Source organism: Trichechus manatus, unplaced genomic scaffold (genome assembly GCF_000243295.1).
Source record: "Trichechus manatus latirostris isolate Lorelei unplaced genomic scaffold, TriManLat1.0 scaffold00061, whole genome shotgun sequence".
NCBI classification, from domain to species: domain Eukaryota; kingdom Metazoa; phylum Chordata; class Mammalia; order Sirenia; family Trichechidae; genus Trichechus; species Trichechus manatus.
Genome location: NW_004443997.1, coordinates 7801606 through 7821788, shown reverse-complemented (window position 1 = coordinate 7821788; position 20183 = coordinate 7801606). Strand labels below are relative to the sequence as shown.

Genomic DNA, 20183 nt, shown 5'->3' with positions numbered 1-20183 from the left:
TGTGTAAAATGTGGCTCCAGGGTGTGTCCCCGAACATTCTCTCCCTAATCATGTTTCAAGCATTCAATTTTAAGTTTCAATGGAAGTGGTACTGATGTCTTTAAAAGCAGCCCATCTCACTCACGTCAAAATTTTTGTCCTCAAGCCTGTCGAGGTTGAGGAAGAACTAGAATTCAGACTTGTAAATGGAGATGTTGTTAGCCTATGACATGCAATGCTTTCTTAGTTTCAATAACTGGTTAGATAATGTATGCAGTGATGATAGAGTGAGAGGCTCAACCACGTCTGTGGTGATCCTTTTAAATATTCTCATTAATTAGAAGGATTGCTAATACCCAGTTTTGCCAAAGATATTGGAAAATAGACATTCCTGTGCTTTGTTGATGGATGTATAAATTGGTACAACCCTTTTAGGGAACCATTTAGCAACCTCTATTTAAAATTTTAGGTATCTATACTCCTTGACCCAGAAATTCCACTTTCTACAAAAATACTTGCATGTGTGTAAAAACATCTACGTACAAAGATGGTCTCTGTAGCATTGTTAGTAATACTGTAAAACTTCAACAAACTGCTCACTGAGAGGTGCCTCATTAAAGAAACGATTTTACAACAAAATACTATTAATGATTAAAAAGAATGAGGCACAGCTGTATGTCTAATATGGTAAATGGGGGGGGAAGAGTAACAAAACACTATAGTGGACATCTGTCATTTTTGTAGGTTCATCATCAGTTTCCCCTTCTTTTGTTAACTGGCTCCTTTTTTTGTATTGAGAAATTACTCCACACTATCCGGAATCAGGGAAACAGTTGGGCAAGGGGTAGGCACATTACCCCGCGAGGTTCAATCTCTCCTACAAATATGAATTTTGGGCAGAACTGATACAACGACTAAAAATGACTGGAGTAGATTCATCCAAATGGTAGGGAGCTTTTGCTCCCGGGTCACAGAAGATGCTTTTCCGGCTTGGCTCTTCATCTTTTCCAGCTCGGTTCTTCAGCTCTGTCATCTATCCCATATCCTTCCAATAAATTCCTTTCCAGGCTTAAGCCAGTCAGAGTTTGTTTCTGTTGCTTGCAAACCAAATACATACTGACAGTAATGTGATCTCAATTTTTGTAAATTTAAAGTTATATATCATATATAAGCTATATGTATGTATACATGTATATAGGGGAAAAATCTGGAGGTATATATACCAAATTAACGGTGACCTTCTCAGGGTAGAGCCTGTGTGGAATGGGATTATCAAGAACGTTCACTATGCAACATTTTATTTACACACACACACACACACACACACTCACACACACACACTTCTAAATTTGCCTCTGGAATAAGTCTAAACAAAGGAAAATCTGGGCTCTTAAGAAAAAATACCCTTATAATTAATTATTCTTAGCTCAATTGGTTAGAACCTGATACTAATGAAGTCACAAATGTCATTTCTATAATTTTTGAAGAGTCACTACCTTCTACAGCTTTTATTGACACTAATTGTCTACTTAGTTTAAATCTTCCTTCAAATATGTCATTAGAATAACAATAATAATTGCCCGGCATTTTTAATATTAATAATTGCCAATACCTTATTTCCAACTGGCTATTGGACTTTTTCTCGTTGAGTATTTTGCCTTCTGAAAAACTCAACGTGTCTAGTTCTGAACTCATCATTTGCTTACTAAAACTTCTAAGTTTCCCTGTTTCCGCCCACATCCACAATTCCCCAAGTCTCAAACACTAGAAACAATTTTGATTCTACGTTCATCTTTTCTCCTCATATCCTAGTGTATGTCATCTCCTGTTTATTTTATACTTCAAAATATGTTCCAAACCTACCTTTCTTCTGACAGTTACCCCCACCATCCTAGGCCGCATCCCATTTCCTAGTCTCTTTCCTCTAATCCAGTGTTTCTCTACTTTTTTTCCCATTATTGCCCCTGTAGGGAGGCTACCCCCCACCAGTTGCCTTCCCCACCCCTGAAATTTTTAATACCACTGTATATATGTTTATGTACTGTGGCCCTTCGGGAGGCCACAAACCATTGTAATATCTAAGATTCTCCCTCTCCTCCAAGGAACAATTTTCTCCCCCTTGGGGACAATATTGCCTCATTGAAAATACAAGCTCTAATCCTGACTGTGTGCCACAGCCAAACTAGGCTAATCTCTGTGGAGTAAGCTTTTAGCTATATCACTGCCTGGCTCAAAAATGTTCAGTGATTTTCTCCCCCTTCCAATAAGATAACATAGATAAAGAGCTTGAGCGTGGCCTATAATAATGTGTTTGACAAATTTTCGTTTGCTTCACCCTTTTTTTTTTCTATTTGAATCAAACCCACTGCCGTCCAGTCGATTCCGACTCATAATGATCACATAGGGTTTCCAAGGCTGTAAATCTCTTTGGAAGCTGACTGCCACATCTTTCTCCCATGGAGCCGCTGGTGGTTTCAAACCACTGACCTTTTGGTTAGCAGTCAATCGCTTTAACCACTGCGTCACCAGGGCGCCTATTTGAATACTGCTCTCCAAAAAAGATAATACAGTGAAAGCTGTGAGAGACGCAACTTGACGGGACTACCTAATTTTTCTGGGTTTTGCAAGTTTTCCGCCTTTGACAGGGTTCAGTCTTACCACTTTTCTGTTGCTTTCTATTAGTGGAAAATATTTGCGTTTTCCTTCTGTGATAGGTTTCCGCCTTCCACAGGTTACGGCTTTTGCAGGTTTTACCGTATATCATTAGCTGCGCATGAAGTGCTTGTTTCCCCTCATGCCAGCTAACACTGGGTTTTAGCAAACTTTGACATTTTTATCAATGTGCTAGCCAATTTACGAAGTTTTCCCTGATTATGCCAGATCACGCTGATTTCCTGTTGAACTTAGTATCTGCAACTGTCTTCCTTATCTCAGTTAATGCCATCATATCCAGCTACTCTCCCAAACTGGGAATTTTGAAGTCATTTTTGACTCCACCCTCTTCTGAAATTCCCACATCCATTTGGTCAAAAATTACTGTCTGTTCTGCTTTAGAAATGTCACTCAGCTAATCTCCTCTCTCTATCCCCACTGCCTCTTCCAGACTAGAGCTAGAGAAAGAGCATCCTAGCTGACCTCACAGTGCTTTGCTTCTCACTACTCCAGCCTAACCCTCACACTGATGGACTAATTTTTCAATTAAAAAAAAAAAAAAAATCTCATCATGTCACTCTCCTGCTTAAAAACCTCTGATGGCCCTGCTCTGTTTTCAGGCTAAAATCTAGATCCTTGCTTTAACAAAAAGCCTCTCCATATTCTGCTCCCAACTACTGATGTTTGGACACTCCAGTCCACACACCCAGAACTCTAACCACACTCAGCTTCTCATCAATCACTGCATACTCCATGCCCTTTCATGATTATATGATCATGATTATTTATACATCTGTTATTGTAATACCTCACATATTATATTGTAATTAATCCGTTACATGTCTGTTTCTCCTATTAGACTTAGGGCTACCCAAAGGCAGGGAGTATAGCTTCTCAGTAGACCTGGTGTCTAGCACAGTGCCTGGCACCTAGGAGGCACTCAGGAAGTGCTGGATGGCTGAACGAATGAACTAGTTTGTAGAGCATCACAGTGTTATTTAAGTGTTTCATGTGGAGTCACAGAAATGCAAGTCCTTGCCAAGTATGTTGAAAGCAAAAATTCTCTATTCTACTTTTTTTGATTCTCCGTGCGTGATTTGGCTTATAATAGGTGTTCAATAAAATTCTACTGCAATCATTTTGGAAAAGGTGATTCCTTATTCTGCACGTGGGCTTTCTCTTATCAATAGTAAATTCATTCACTGACTTTTTCAGTATACCTACTCTGTGCCAGGCACTATGCTAATGGCTAAGGAGGTAGGAATTGAACAAAACAGACATGGTTATGACCCTCACAAAGCCTACTGTCTTGCAAATCAATGACAATCATTATGAACATAATTGTTACCTCCCGAATGTTCTGCTGTTCCACCTCGTGCCGCTTGATCATTATTTTCCGCTTGAAGAAACGACAGTTTTTGTCATAGTACAGTCTCTGTTGACTGAGAAGGTGGGCTTCCTCTTCAGCCTGTGTGTGCTGCAAGTTCTCTTTATGCTTGGATATCCGCTCTTGCTTTTCTTTCTTGGGTGTGCTATGGTCCTCATTCATTTCCTTTACAAAAAAAGAAATAAAGAAAAACAAAGCCAGTTCCATTAAACAAAAGGAACTATAACAGCTTAAATTATTTAGAACACAAATGAATGTAAGGGCAGAAAGACTTCGTGTTGCACATCCCTCCCCCCATTTTTTAAATCAGTCAATTAACTGAGTAATAAATGAGAGGAAGACTTGTTAGTTTCCATGTCTCTGGCTTCTCACTCTCAGAAATTATTTGTTCACTCATTTGATCAACACACACTTACTGAGTTCCTACCACATGACAGGCACTGTGCATACAGGTGCAAGGATACAACGGTGAACAAAAGACCATGTCCAGAGTCAAAAATTAATCAAAGAACCATAGAAATTAACTGAAAATTGCTGTGATAACTGCTGGGAAGGGGAAGTATTTGGCCTTACAAGAAAAGATTTGAGTTTGGTAACAACTAAGCTGAAATTTGAAAAAACTGGTAGGAGCTAACCAGTGGAAAAGGAGAGGGAAGACTACTCTGGGTAGAGGAAACAGCAGGTGCAAAGCTCTTAAGGTCGGGGAGGAAACAAGGTGCGATCAAGAAGCTGCAAGTAGGCCAGGGCGGTCGGTGCAGTGTGACGTCTGGCGAGGCTGTACAGGCAGGCAGGATGAGTAGCCGTCTTATAGGCCAAGTTAAGGAGAAATGGGCTTAAATATATGGGCTTATTATGACATGTATTTCAAAAAGACGACTGTGGCTGCTATGTGGAGAACAGAAGGAAGGAGGCAAAAGCAGATACACGGAGACAGCTGGGAGGATACTGCAATAGTCCAGGCAAGAGAAATGATAGCACCTTGGACAAAGGTGGTAGTGAAAAGACAGAGAGAAGGGGACAAGTTCCAAAGACAGAAGGTAACTGCAAATGTCACTAGTTTGAATTTCATGATAAAGTATTCTTTATTTGTGATCAGAAGGGTAAATAAACCACCTATATTTTCAAAAGGACAAAACTCACAATTATCCCACACCATATGGGTAAAGGGAATAAAGCAGTGAATCGTAACAGCCAAGAAGATGTTAATCTATGAGTAAAGTAAAAAGATCACTTTTAGAGAAAATGTAATGTATTCCTCTTTGTCCATACTCACTTGCTTGACCTATCATATTTGGTTACTACTCCTTTAGTTGAAATACCCCTTAATTGTTAACATCTATTTAATGTTTTGTGATACAGATTTCACTCACTACTTAGATTATTTTTGCATTTAGCTATGAAGTCTTTGTAATAATCAACTTTCGCCTTTCCTATTCTATGAGTGAGATCTTAGAATCAACATGAGGAGAAGCTGTTCCCAGCATGGAGTAAGCTGGGTTACAACAGGAAGGCTGGGCAACTCCTCTCTTCATGCCATACCTCACTATTAGGTTTGGTATCAACCACTAGACTGCATACCCATATTCAATAATGATCAGAAAAATTAACTCCAAAATCTAGAGTAAATTACTTCCGGACCAGCCATCATTCTGTATAACCCACACTCCTGTTATCTATCAGCAGTAGGAATAATGGAGATTGTTTTGTCATTCCCAGGACAATAGCTTTGAGTATATCAGCATCTAAATATGCATGCTACTTTAAGTGGTCTGAAGTAAGCTTTACTTCATAAGGAGTAATACTGACTCTGCACAGAAAGGTTTACTGAGGCTATCTCGAATTGGCTTTAGGCATGCTTTTCTTCATGAACATGTTGAAAGACTTAGAAGTTTAGGTCTGTGGTCTCTTGGGTTTATAAATCTGAGTATGGTGAACCAAAAATAACCTATGCCTGAGGACTTAGTCCAGACTCTCAAATGCTGTTCTACGGGAGAATTTTTGAAAAGTAGAGTTCATGGAATCTCCAAATACCATAGCGTTACAAGAGCGCACAATGGCAGACACAGTCATAAAGTATGGCCTTTAGGGCATGAGTGAACACATGGAGGTAGAAATAAGAAGGTAGTTGCAGCTGAGAAAATTTCAACATATCTTACTGAAAAAAATCAAAGCTATCCCTCTAATTTGGCAACATTCTTCTACTATTGTATAGTAATTAGGCTCAAGCCAATAACTAAGAGAAAATGGAGAGGATGTGAACCTTCTTAATTGGGCTATTTCTCCTTATAGCCTGGCTTTCTAGACCTTACAGTGCCAGAAATTCGTTCCATTCAGCCAGTGTGGACCAAATATAATTTCCTGTCAGGCCCAACAATTCTCAGTGGCAATCAAATTTTTTTTAATGTGGCTCACCTGGGTAGGGCAAAATATCCTGAGGCTCACCCCAACCCACTTGTTTTCACTTCCTAATTTAAAAAAAATTGGAGAGGAATCTGGCTAAGTCCCCTATTGTTAACCTATAAAAGGAGAATTTGAGCCCGAACACGTAATTTTATACACTAAAACAATGCCCCATTTGAATTTTATTAAAGCTTAATATACTTAGTAGTCTACAAATAAGAAATCCTAAGTCTTATGAGAAGGAAAGTCTATGGAACTGTAGACAATTCACCTGTAAGAACTGGTAAAAGGAAAACTGAAGAAAGTAGAACTTTCATATCAAATTGCAGTCCCTCGGGAGGACTCTCTAAGTCCACTAGTGGTTCTTCAACCAAACACTCAAGACTCAGTCATTCATTTATCAAATATTCACATGTACTAGGCACAGGGTTACAGTGGTGAGCAAAACAGATGTGGTCTCTGCTCTTGTGGCACTTACCAGCTAGGAGGGTAAGTAGACTAAGTAGCTCAAATAATAATGAAAAAAAAGTATAATTAAAAACTCAACTATTATGAAACTAGAGGCACTGGTCTTGGTCAAGGCAGTCAGGAAAGCCTTCCCTGGGGAAGTCACATTTGAGTTAAGTTCCTAAGAAAGAGTCCTAAGTCTTATAAGGAGCAGGAGTAGGAATTAACTAAGCAGTATTGTGGTTGGGGAGGAACTAGGTGGGAGGAGAGCATTGTGGCAGCATGAGCAAAGACCTTGAAGAAAGCTGGAGCTTGATATATTCGAGGAACTGAAGGGACCATTGTGGCTGCAGTAGTGAAGAATGAGGGCGACTGGTGAAAGATGAGGCTGGAGGGGTAGGCTGATAGCAAACCATGTAGGGACTAGCAGGATTCTAATCTATCCTAAGAGTGATGGGAAGCCAATGGATGATTTTAAGCAAGGGGTGATATGACTAGGTTTATGTTTTGAAAAGATAATTTTGGCTGAAGTAAGAGAACAAAGAAAGCAAGAATGGTTTCGAATTAGACCAATGGTTCTTGATGAGTGGTCCCTGGATCATAAGCATCAGCATCACCTGGGAACTTGATAGAAATGCACATTTTATAACTCCACCCCAGACCCATTGAATCAGAAAATCTAGGGGTGGGGCTTACCAATCTGTTTTTAATAAGCACTTTAAGTAATTCTAATACAAAGTTTAGGAACCACTGGATTAGACACAATGCAAGATGAGTCGATTTTAAGCTCCAACCACTCTAATGGTAATGTGGTGACTACAAATATTGGTACACTTACCTCTTTTATTTTTTCCTTACAAATCTTATACTGCTTCTTCTGACTTTCTAAGAAAGTTGTCAAGTCTTTCTTCTGCTGGGCCAAGATCTGTTGCTGGAACTTCTTCTCATCTGCTGCAGCTACCTTTGCCTGATAAAATAACAAATACAATCTAGGATGAATCTGTTCATCGCACAGAATTTGGCTGACTATAATTTTCCAAAGCATTTAAAACAGAGTCCATAAGTGCTAAATCATGCAATAATTTTTTGAATGAATAATAAAAAAACAAAGAAATGTCTGTCCTGATTCTCTTGTACCTTACATGAAAAAGAATAATATTGAACTTTTTTTTACCATTGAAAAATACATTCCCAATTATGGGAAAAATATGAAGGTAGACAATAAACATTTTTATTAAACACAAATAATATGTGGATGAAATGAGAACTAAGGATTAAAATAAAGGATTTTTATCATATTGTTGGTAGGCCAAGGATTAAATTATAAAAATGGATAAATAACCATGACTGGCCAGTTTTATTCAAAGAATCAAACTCTAACCGATTAATTATTCTAACCATCAGATTTCCTAGTGGATCTCTAGTACAATAGGCAGAGCTAATGACATTTTGTTTTCTTGGGCACCTGCTGCAATCCACAATAGTTAGACACCATGACATTTTTGGGACTCCTAAATGGATAAAACAATGTAATCCAATAAATATTAGCTCCTAAAAGTGACTACATCTAAATTTAAGGGAACTATTAGATGAAACACATACGTAGGAAAAGAGACATAAGAGACGGATAGAAAACTATCCTTCCTGGTTCCTTTTATGTATCTTTTCAGCTTTAGCCTCCATTATCAACCAAACAATGATCTCCCCACATTTACCACGTCAAATTTCCAAGAAGGATCTCAACACCATCACTGTTTGGACAGAGGTTTTCATGCCAGACTGCCTCATAGATTGATGGTTATTGGAGGAATGCTTCTTCCACAGTTCTGATGTCTCCTTCCATGTGGTGAGGGTGAGCGGAATTACTGAAACACCCCTGGCACCCTGTCCCCAGTTACTTCATCCCCAGGGAGCACATGTGCCTCTGCTTTTCCATGCTGTGTAAGTCTCATGGGGGGTGGCGAGGAAGGGACTTGGTTTAAGCACTGCCAGTGGCTGGGTAGGCAAGTCTGTTTAACTTTGTTCAGTATTATTAGGCCCGCTATCCTGCAGACACAAATCATTTTACCAGTCTAACACTTACCAGTAATAAAGGTGATATTTTGACTATCTCCCTTACTCTTCTGTTCTATTTTAAAAATTAGTTTAAAACCTGGATAGGGGAAAGAGATTCTCCCTAGAAACCCCAACAATGGCCAGCTGCTCATCCCTAGTCCAATCAGCTGAAGGCAGGGACTATGACCCCTAAAAGAGACTATTTGTAGAGCAGTTTCTTTTTTTGTACACAGACTCCCATCAAATGTCTGGTGCTCAGAATATTTCTGAATGAAAAAGAATGCAACTTACATCTTTAGTTATCATTTTAGCTTTTAATGACAATTTTAAGTAATTCCATAAAACCTGGAATGCTCCACCCTGCCCCCAAACCAACAATGTGCCTCCATCACCAAAAAGCACACCACTCCTGCCTCTTGGTAACATTCTTCCACTGACTGGAACAGGATTGGCTTGGTTGTGGCACAAAGGCATGTGTGCATATACTGACCTCTTTTTCTATGATAGCCACTTGCTTCTTGGCCAGCTTCTCCAGCTCGATGGATGAGTTGTTGGCATGCGTCTCCACCTCCTTCTGTAGCTTGAGGCGGTGCTCGTCCATCTCAGCCTTCAGCTTGTTCTCCAGGGCGATCAGCTGCTTCTGGTGCTGGCGCCGCATCCGCTTATAACCTGACATCTGTTCCCGCAACTCGTTCTCCTGCTCATGCTCATGGATCTGCCGTGTAACCTGGATTGGGTCGGGGAACAGAACTCAGGTGACCAGACTCATGCGAGACAAACTTTCAGGCAGAGTAGAAGAGCCTAAAGAATACGTGCAGTTCTTCATGCCCTCTAGCACGATTTTCTTTTATAATCACCACCATCACAATACCTACTATGTACTGAACACTCACCTGTACCAGGCACTGTGCTGGGTGCTCTTTATGTACTTTATCCTAATCCTCAAAACCACCTTATTCACTCATTCATCTTAGTCATTCATGAAGTAGGTGTTTCCACTTCTGTTTTATAGATGAAGAAGCTGAGACTTGAGGGAATTACTTTATTCATTCAGTTAAAATAGGTTTACATATTTATTTATTTATTTTTATTGTACTTTAGATGAAGGTTTACAGAACAAATAGTTTCTCATTAAACAGTTAGTATATATACTGTTTTATAAAACCCCACGACATGTCAACAGTCTCCCTTCTCAACCTTGGGTTCCCTATTACCAGCTTTCCTGTCCCCTCCTGCCTTCTAGTCCTTATGCCTGGGCTGTTGTGCCCCATTAGTCTCATTTTGTTTTACGGGGCTATCTAATCTTTGGCTGAAGGGTGAACCTTGGGAGTGACTTCATTACTGAGCTAAAAGGGTGTCTGGGGGCCATACTCTCGGGGTTTCTCCAGTATCTGTTAGGCCAGCAAATCTGGTCTTTTTTTGTGAGTTAGAATTTTGTTCCACATTTTTCTCCAGCTCTGTCCAGGACCCTCTGCTGTGATCCTTGTCAGAGTAGTCAGTGGTGGTAGCCGGGCACCATCTAGTTGTAGGTTTACATATTTTTGATATGCCATAATATATATATTCGAGGTCACTTAGCTAATAAGGAGTGAAGTTGGGGTTCAGACGCAATTCTGTCTGATTCCAGAGCCATGCTATAGCCAATGTACTGGAATTTCTCAACTTTGGCACTACTGACATTAGGCTGCATAATTCTTTGTTGTGAGGAGTTGCCCTGTGCATTGTAAGATGTTTAGTCACATCCCTGGTCTCTATCCACTAGAAGCCAGTAGCACCTCCCAAGTCATGAAGTAGAAAATGTCTCCAGACATTGCCAAACGTCCCCTGAGGAGGGGGACAAAATTGTCCCTGGTTGAGAACCACTGCATTATATCATACTGCCTTTTTTTTTTTTTTTTAAAAAAGGATCATGTCTCTAACAGTCATGTTGTTGCTGTTAGTTGCCATCAAATTGATTTCGATTCATGTGACCCCATGTGTGCAGAGTAGAACTGCTCCATAAGGTTTCCAAGGATGTGACCTTTTGGAAACAGATCACCAGGCCTTACTTCTGAGTTACCTCTGGGTGGGTTCAAACCACCAACCTTTTTGGTAGTAGTTGAATGCTTAACCATTTGTGCTATCCAGGGACTCTTACAGTCATAGGAATCTTGAATATCCTTTCAAAATAGTCTAAACTATTTTAATTTACTTTCTATTTTTAATATGAGTTGAGACAGAGAGAGAACTCTGTCCTTTTAAAGCACCTGTCCATCCCTCCACTCCCCCACAAAAGAGATGTTAACAACTTACAGTACATTTACTTGGCCTTCTAAAGAGGAAAAAGCATTTCTATGATTTTTGGATAGCTACTTTTCTTAGTAATTTTTCCTTAACCCATTCTCAAATAAATAAATATCCAACAAATCAAAGACTGAAAAGGTAAATTGTGGCAACTCTTGTTTCTTTGTATTAAACCTTTCCTGATTTTTCCAGTCCTTCCTTCAGTTTATTATCTCTCTTTGATCTTCCCGTTGGGACCTTGGTGGCACACTGGTTAAGACCTCAGGCTGCTAACTAAAAGGTCAGCAGTTCAAATCCACCAGCTGCTCCTTGGAAACCCTATGGGGCAGTTCTACTCTGTCCTATAGGTTCACTATGAGTCGGCATTGACTTGATGGCAATGGGTTTGGTTTGGTTTTTTATCTTCTTGTTAGATTTTCCAGGCACTTCCTTCTCATCTTTCCTATTTTAGAAAAAAAGTATAATGACAAAATATAACTTTTTTTCACTAAGTAGGTTAGTCACTCCTATCTAGTATAAGATAATTTTTCCTAGCTAATCTCCAAACAAGTTTTACTAGAAAATTTCATGCTGCTATTAATTCTCTCTACTATTTTCAGTTTATAGGTCAAAGTGCATTTTGCACAAAGAATAATTTGTTTCTCTGCTCTTTTTAGAAGGTGCCCCTGTATACTAGACTGAGTCCTTACTATCAGGAAAGCACTGTCCTGTAACTGGATAGTATTATCAAAGTACACCTTTAAACATCAGCCAAACTTTGAAAACTTTCCAGCTGAAACTAACACTAGGTTTCATATTCATTTCTCTTTTCTAAAGGACAGTGCTTTTTAAAGAATGATTTATAAAACCAGAAGATATTTCAAGGCTAAAAAAAGGCACCTTAACACTCTAAAGAAAAGAAATAATGTATTTTGTCATCACAATAATGTGTATTTTTTAAAAAATGGATTCATTTCCTGATAAAAGGAGGGAAAGAAGTATAATTTGAAAGGCATGTGTAAGTTTCACTTCCTTATGCGTGTGTCTTCCTAAAGTTCAACTTTAGGGAAAAAAAAAATCCATCAACAGAAAAGATACCATTTAATCCTTTCTGTACTCACTTGTCTTTAAGACAAACATGGCAGTAAAATGTCTGCTCTAGGGTAATGAGTTTGTGATATGTTTTGCCCAGAAGCTTGTTTTTTCTTATTTTAGCATTCCTTCATTAGCCAGATTACCAAAGCTGGGGCATGGCACACTATGAAGCTATGATGATGCATTTAACACTTATCATCAGAATGGCTGACCGGCTTGTAGCCAATAAAATATTCTCAGGATGGCCATTTCCCTAAACCAGGAAGCCTAAAGATAAAAATGAAATAAGTTGTGTCAAGAACGTTTTCTACCTTAATTAGGGGATGGGTCCCTGCAAAGAAGGTGGTCCTACTGCATACCAGAGCACACCTGGTACAAGTATGTGGCAAAGACAAATTAGAGTACAAAGTTTCACATGTGAGCACTGGAGTGCTAGCCAGATACTTGAGAGATACATCACTGCATTCCAGGAGAGACATTTAGCTTTTGAATGTTTCCGATAATTCGGATAATTACCTTCTTAAATGCCTAACATGACCTTTCATTTGTCACCAAATCAAACTTTCTAAGTTTCAAAGTAAATGTCTTCTTAGGTGCATATAGAGATACTACTGAGTTTTATGATTCAATGCTCAAGCAAGAGCGATGAATTTAAATAAAAGTATAACCAGATGTCTCATTTTGCAAAGCCTAACATGAAAAGGAGCCCTGGTGGTGCAGTGGTTAAAGTGATTGCTGACGGAAAGGCTGGCGGCTTGAAACCACCAGCAGCTCTGTGGGAGAAAGACGTGGCAGTCTACAGTTTACTCTATTAGGTTGCTGTGAGTTGGAATTGACTCAAAGGCAGTGGGTTTTAACATGAAAATAAAAAAATACATTATTTATAGTTGTACGTGCCTGTGTGCTTTACATTTATGCTGTGTGTTTTAAGAATACATTATTTGATCAACAAAATAAAAAAATAATACACCATAATCTTATTATCATGTTTTATGGCTTATAATTTATCTCTTTAATCTTTATAAATTCTGGGATTTGAACCAAGGTCTTACAGTTCCTGAATTGTCTGAGAAAATTCACATCACTGTGGCAGAAAAGAGTGGTTATGTTATGAAGTAATGGAGGTAATCAACACCCAAGAAAGTCAAAGCTGGAAAGAGTGGTAAGTCAAAATTATAAAATGAAGAAGTCTATGAACGGGAGAAAGCTATAAAAATGTAGTGAGTGTAGTTTTTCAATGGTAGTCTCAAAAGCATGGGCCAACTAAAAATGGGCAGTACCATCTTTCCACACCCAGCAGGTAGCTCGAAGACAAGCCTTACTCCATTGCTTACTATCTAACTGACCTTGGATAAATTAACCTCTTGTGAATCTGTTTCTTCATATCTAACAACAAGGAACTACCAATGTCTTCCTCAGGATTGGAGGACAGGATAAGATAACACATGTGAAAGCACCTAGCAAGGGGCCTGACACTCAGGAAATGTTCAGTAGGTGCTGGTTTCCTTCTTTCTCCTGCCAGGCTCTGAGCAGCAATATGTCTCTTTTCCCCTCCAGAACTGACATGATGGCACTGGGTTTGGTTTTTTGGTTTTTAAGCATTTCTGGTGGTAGCGATATAGATCAGAAAAAGTGACCCTAAGAAAAAGGGCAACTTTAACAATAAAACTGTACCTGTGCCCAGGCTGCAGATTATGAGGTAAATATGTATAATTTCTGAATCTGATTTATTACTCATTTCATATACCTGGGAAAATTTATAAAAAATATTGAACCATGAAGGAGGATAATTTTTTCCAGAAAGTTTCTACAGCTGTTCCATACCACCCTATTGAATTCCAGCAACGTTTGGCTCTGAAACAAGTCAGCTCATCCAAAGTGTACTGTGTGCTTACAAAGCACTGTGCTAAGGAGGCTAATGAGCAACTTACTGAACAGAAAACAGGAGAAGGGCGGCTGACAATGTTACCCTCTTAAGAGATCAAAGCCAACTCACAAGATTAATTATGTGTAAGAATTAAAATAATGCCTATGAAAAAACTGGCCACCTCAGTACTAAGAATAAATAAAATTCATAGCAAGTTCTTAAAAAGAATACAATGAGTCACATTTTGGCATTAGAATTTGACATTCCACTCTTTACAACACCTAGGGAAAAAACGTTTTAAGTTCTTACTGAAAGTAATGACTGATAGGAGGTAACTTTGCCTTGTGACAGAAAATGTTACATGAAGAACTTTGAAATGCATACTTACAAATTCAAATTCTCATGTGATATCCAGCTGAAGAGACTTTATTTGTTCATTCATTCATCTAACGTGTTTATTGAGGGGCTTTGGTCATGTGGGTTGGGCATGTAGACTGGGCAGCACAAGTAAAAAATGGCATCAGCAATGATCTTGGTGAGATTAAGAAGCCAAGACTGAGAGAAGATATGCAATATTTTGATAAGTATCCTCTGGGACACTATCCAGGAAGAGAACACATTTTCGAGAATTTAGAAATGGAACAGCAGGGACTCATGAAAGGTGAAACAGTGGCATTTACTGGTGAGGCTTTAATATTTTTATTCTTGTCTGTCAAACTCATCCAGGTATCCAATTTCACAGTCAGCTGAATAATCAGGTTGCATTTTTAAACATTCAAATGAAGACTCTCTTTTTATATGAGCTTTTCTACTGAATCTGGTAAAACCAAGTAAAACAATCCACCTTTGCATGGATAGAAAAATAATGATTTTTTCCCAACATGCTGTCCTGGGGACTCCAAAGTAGGAGTTCCTTACTCGCGCCTGTCTCCCTAATGTGTATTCTCACCTAAATTCACCTGTGTGCTGAGACCACTGCATTCCATTGAGAATTCCTACATAGACCCAGAGGCTGAACCGTCGGACAGATATGGCCTTGGGTGCTCTTTACGTTAACTTCTACTATGGAAACTGCCAGTGACCCAGGACATTATACAATTTTAAGAAGTGACATCAGATGTAGCAACAGTTTCATAGGTTACTAACCTCATTAAAATATTAGGATCTCCATTCACTAATAACAAAAACCCAGGGAAGGCACTTCTCAAAGCCCCAAGAGGTCAGATGAGTAATTCTGAAAAACTATAAAAAACTCCTTTCCCCAAATAACTAATTTTCCCAATATAAACGTTCTTAAAGACAAAGAAAAAGAAAGGGTTAAAAAAAAAAAAAGATTCCAGGAAATATCTTTCCTTTTCTTAATCTTTAAAATAAAGTCAATAATCTCTACCCTTAAAAAATTATCATAAAAAGAAATGACAGTTCTAAAGTTTCCTCATAGTTTCCCCTAGCATCAAGGCTCACTGTCCTTCCTTTTCCTCTGTTACAAATGCAACTGTGTGGCACTGCATAATAACATAAAAAAATTTCAGTTTTCAGGTGCCTAAATAATAAAAACATCTAGCAGTAAAAGCCTGTTGATCATGGACTTCACACTCTTGTCAATACCTCATTCAAAAGCGCAATGCAGAAAGAAATGCTAAGGGGAAACAACACAGAGCTAGGAATCTTGAAGGTTTATGTAGAAGAGGTAGGCTCATAAAACAATTTTGAGGAACAATAATATTTTTCATCAGCTTGCAAGTCTGTTTTAGATATATACTCATCACTTATTTATCTAGTAATTGATAACTAATTTCTAAATTCCTCATTCTCCTTTTGTTGTTCACTTTGGATTACTCTGTGGTTTGTTAGCATCTGCTAAAAATTTGTAAAGAATGAAACCAAAATAATAAATCAATATAGTACTGCTACCAACTATGAGACATGAAAGCAAGTTTCAATAATGACTTGATTATTCATTATACCGGACCTTCATTTTCCCATGATCTTGCCCTTACTTCTATATCATTTAAGTGATTTTAGTTCTTTTCATTTGGACTGGGATCTGTAAAATAATAGGATTCATAATATATTTTTTAAAATTAAATGATTCTTTATGATAGTCCAGTGTTCTTATTACAGATTCCTATTGGAATTAGCCTTTAAAATAACAGAGTGGGTAGTAGAACTAGTACTTGATAATGTACCTTTAAATATCCATACAAACAGATTGTCCAAAATGGGACATGGAATTGCACAAATACTATAATCACTTTTTCCTTCCATTATTTTTTTTTCTCCCTAGAAACCACTAGATACAAATACCACTGAACTCTGATAAACTTCCATCAATCCCACCATGACTCCCTAAGCATTACATTTGGAGAAAGTGCTCCATGTAAAATAAGTAATTCTGTGGCTAAAGCAACAGTCTATCGGTTACTCTGTTTTTAACTTAACATGGGGGCAGAGGCCCTTTAGCAAATCAAAACGCCATCAGAGACTGATCCCAGCTATTCTCTGGAGGCACTCTGAAGCCTGTAGGATTCAGAGCAGTTCCCGAGGACTTCGCCCACAGCCCTGAGGTGGCTGAGTAGGGAGGCCGCTTTCATGGTGAACAGAGAGGAAGACAGTGATGGCTGATACGCTCACAGAGGAGCCCTGGGTGAGCCCACATGAGAGCGTGGGAGCATCCTGGCATGGCAGTAGTAATATCTTATTGGGAGGTAAGAGAGGTCATGAATATATGATGTGGGAATGAGGGTGTGGCAAGTGAGGAAAGAAGAGAACCTGACCCAAAGAGGGAAATCCACTTGGTATAACGTCTGCTTCAGATGTCAAATCTGCTCATGGTGCTGGGCTTTTCAGTGCTTGTTCATGATTTTTCCTTTCATTTCAACATGAACAGCTCTGGATAAAGGCACAAGTCTCACAGAGTCTATGGTAAGTAATAATAGTTCTCTAACATACCATATTTCTTCTTCTTGTCAGATATCATGGCATGAAGACGATTATTATTTCATAATTCCATGCTGCTTTATTTAGACTCAAAAGCAGACTTTCAGTGCTTAACAATCATTAGCAAATACATAGTGGGCATTTTAAGATCTCCATTACACAGTCTATCATTCCTTTAAAATGAAAAATTGCCTAATAAGGAGATTACAAAAAACTTCAGTATAAAGGAACTTAAATATGGGCTCATTCATAAGCCATCTACATTAAATTGCTTGCTTTTGGCAAGCAGAAGACACAGCAGAATGTAGGTACTTTAACTTCCATTTTCACTGCCTTTGGGTTTTTTAAGATTATAATCCATTATCAATTTCAAAGATAATCAAAGCTATTAAAAGAATTGAGAAATGAGAGTGGAAATCGGGTTTAAAAAATAGGACAAGAGAAACGATCATTTCTGGGTCGGCCTTGGATGATGTCATCATAGGTTCTAAATGTAATAGCCGAGCAGTGTACACTAACTCTTCCTGCCCATGTGACCTCTAACATCGATTTGGGCAAAACAACTAATATTTCAATAATTTTTTAGGCTGAGAAGCAAGATTCAGAAGCAAAAGATTAAATAGAGTTTAGAGTGCCAAGGATGGAAGGATGTGAGCGTGCGTGTGCGTGTGCATGTGTGTGTGTGTGTGTGTATATGTGTGTGTGTGTGTGGGAGCGCGCACGCGCACGCGTGGGGGGCCAAGGGGAGGAGGCATGAAAACTAACTCTTCCAGCACACACCCCTTTTGCTACTACAAGGGCATCCAGCAATCACATTTGCAATAGTAAAAATGCTGAAGAATCCTACAGTCTCTTTCCTCCCACAACCATCCCAATCCTCTCCTACAAAGCCCTTCTCGCTTTATCGGTGCCAGGAAATTCTTCAGGGGTTAAATGGGGAAGTGCAGCCACTACCATTGTTGCAATAAATAAATGAATGAACCAGAACGAACCAGCAATCCAGCCCTAGGAAGCAAGTATCTTATTTTCTACAATTATATACATTGGCCAGCAACCATATATTTTTAAAAATTATGTTTTATCTTTTAATGTGTGTGTATACATTATACACACATGCATCTATACAAAAAAAAGCATAGTGCCCTGCATACACATACATCAATATCTTTTAAAAATTTTTCTAGCATTATTTATTTCAATGAAAAGACAAATAGCTTTTATAAAATTGGATAAGCTAGCAACTTCATCTGAAAGGCCTTTTATTTTGCACTTACAGCATATACAAATACACATACACATACACACACACACACACACACACACACACACACAAAGGTTTTTTTTTTCCATGCCGTAGACAATGCTAAAATATCTGAGATCTGGTTGCTATGCCAACAGATTTTTTCTAAAATGAATAAAATTATTAGGAGGGAGAAAACATTCTTGACTCCTTTCCTCCCATCCATGAAGCCGAGAGAGGCTCAGGGAGGGCGAGAGGCTGCCAGATGGGGAGGAGGGGAAGGAAGGGAAGATGGGTAGAGGGGTGTTTGCTTACCAAAGATGCTGATTTGATCGTGGCAAAGCGCTCTCTGTTCCGGTAGTGGAGGGCCCGGCTCTGAACTGACAGGGTAGGCCGCGGCTCAGGCCTGGGATCGCCGTGGCCCGCCTCATCCCTTATGAATACATGATCCTGCAGAAATGGATAAAAACAAGGAGAAAGTCCAGCTGTGCTCTTTCCTCGCCGGCTGCCTCTCTCTCACCCCTCTTTCTGCACAAGCACTGCTGTTTGAAATGCATAGTTTAGCTCCTGCTAGTCCCCGCAGCTCCCACGGTACAAAATGAATAAGCAACACATTGCAGCCTTCAGTTAGGAATGTCAGCTGATCGCTAGTGGGATGCCTTCTGAATCCCTGGCAGGCTTTTTCTTTACCTCCAGAATTACATATATGCAAAAGAAAAAAAGAATAGAAAAAACAATGCAATGTACAGACTCCTTAGAACAGTTTGTTTAAAACGCTGTAACCAAAGAATTCCTTTAAAAATGTCATGTCCATGTCTAGCAGGGAGGATGCTGGTTGCTTTTAACATAAAAGCGAGCCTCCGCCTCATTCCCTTGAAAGATCTGCTTTCTCAATTTAATTTTATTTGAGCTCTGTTCGGTAGGATCATCGTTCTGCCTAGAACCAGTGTAGGCTTGTGCTGAACTGCCTCTCTGTCTTGTGCTGGGAAGATTCAGCAGTCACTGAGGGATCCTGCTTTCCAGTCATGATCGTACACAGTTCTAGCACCTTCTCTCTACAGCTTCAGAAAGGATTTTTTTTTTTCAGATTTAAAGAGACAGGCATACAATTTTAACCAAATGGTACTTTCACAAATTCTTCCTCAACTCAGCATAGGTATGGTCACCAGAGTGAGTAAAGATGGAATTTAATGTCCTTCACTGATTTAATTAAGCCTAGGCTTTTTGATAGGCAAAGATGATTAAGCTTATTGTAACGCCCAGTGAAAAAAATAACATTCCCTGAAAGGATGATAATGGGTGTTCCTTAAATGCAACTGAAATGACTTTTAAAGGGGAAAAATGCTTTCAAAGGAGGCTATTCCTCTCCATAAAAGATGGAGTGGTCAGTCAGTAAGTAGCTCTAATTCTTCAGAAAAGAAGATATAATAGTTAATAGCTCAAAAACATGTACAATCATGGGGGATTTTAAAATGGTACACATTCAGGATGGGGAAAGAAAAAATAATTCTTAATGACTGAGGGTTTTAGGAGAAACCATTTGTGGGAAGTCAGTTGAGCATCTTTTTTCCATGACTATTTGAAATTTTTTATAATTACTCCTCATCAGAAAACAAGAATTAGAGATTTAGACAATATAAAATTTTTATTACAGTCTAAAATTTTGAAAAGTCAAAAACATTTATTCCTTGAGGGAAATTAAATTTTACATCCAGGTTTTCATGTAGAAGCCAAGACCCAAGATTAAATTTTTCACTGGGCTGATTTTCGTTTTCCATTTATACGTTTAGAATACTTCTGTATGTTGGGATGATATCTACCATTACATCTCTATTAGAGATTTTTTTTCTATTTATTCT

At 38.8% G+C, this 20183-nt stretch overlaps 1 protein-coding gene across 12 annotated transcripts in view; it reads right to left on the bottom strand.

Moving 5' to 3' along the window:
• The window catches only part of TAOK3 (TAO kinase 3), a 178154-nt gene that overhangs the window by 14492 nt on the left and 143479 nt on the right, over positions 1-20183 (bottom strand). For all 12 annotated transcript variants that reach the window (XM_023733765.1, XM_023733757.1, XM_023733764.1 and 9 more), the window contains 4 exons: positions 18640-18774; positions 9411-9647; positions 7704-7832; positions 3980-4183 (listed from right to left, as the gene is read on the bottom strand). In XM_023733765.1, the coding sequence (XP_023589533.1) occupies positions 3980-4183; positions 7704-7832; positions 9411-9647; positions 18640-18774 (705 nt within the window). The remainder of the gene's footprint in view (positions 1-3979; positions 4184-7703; positions 7833-9410; positions 9648-18639; positions 18775-20183) is intronic.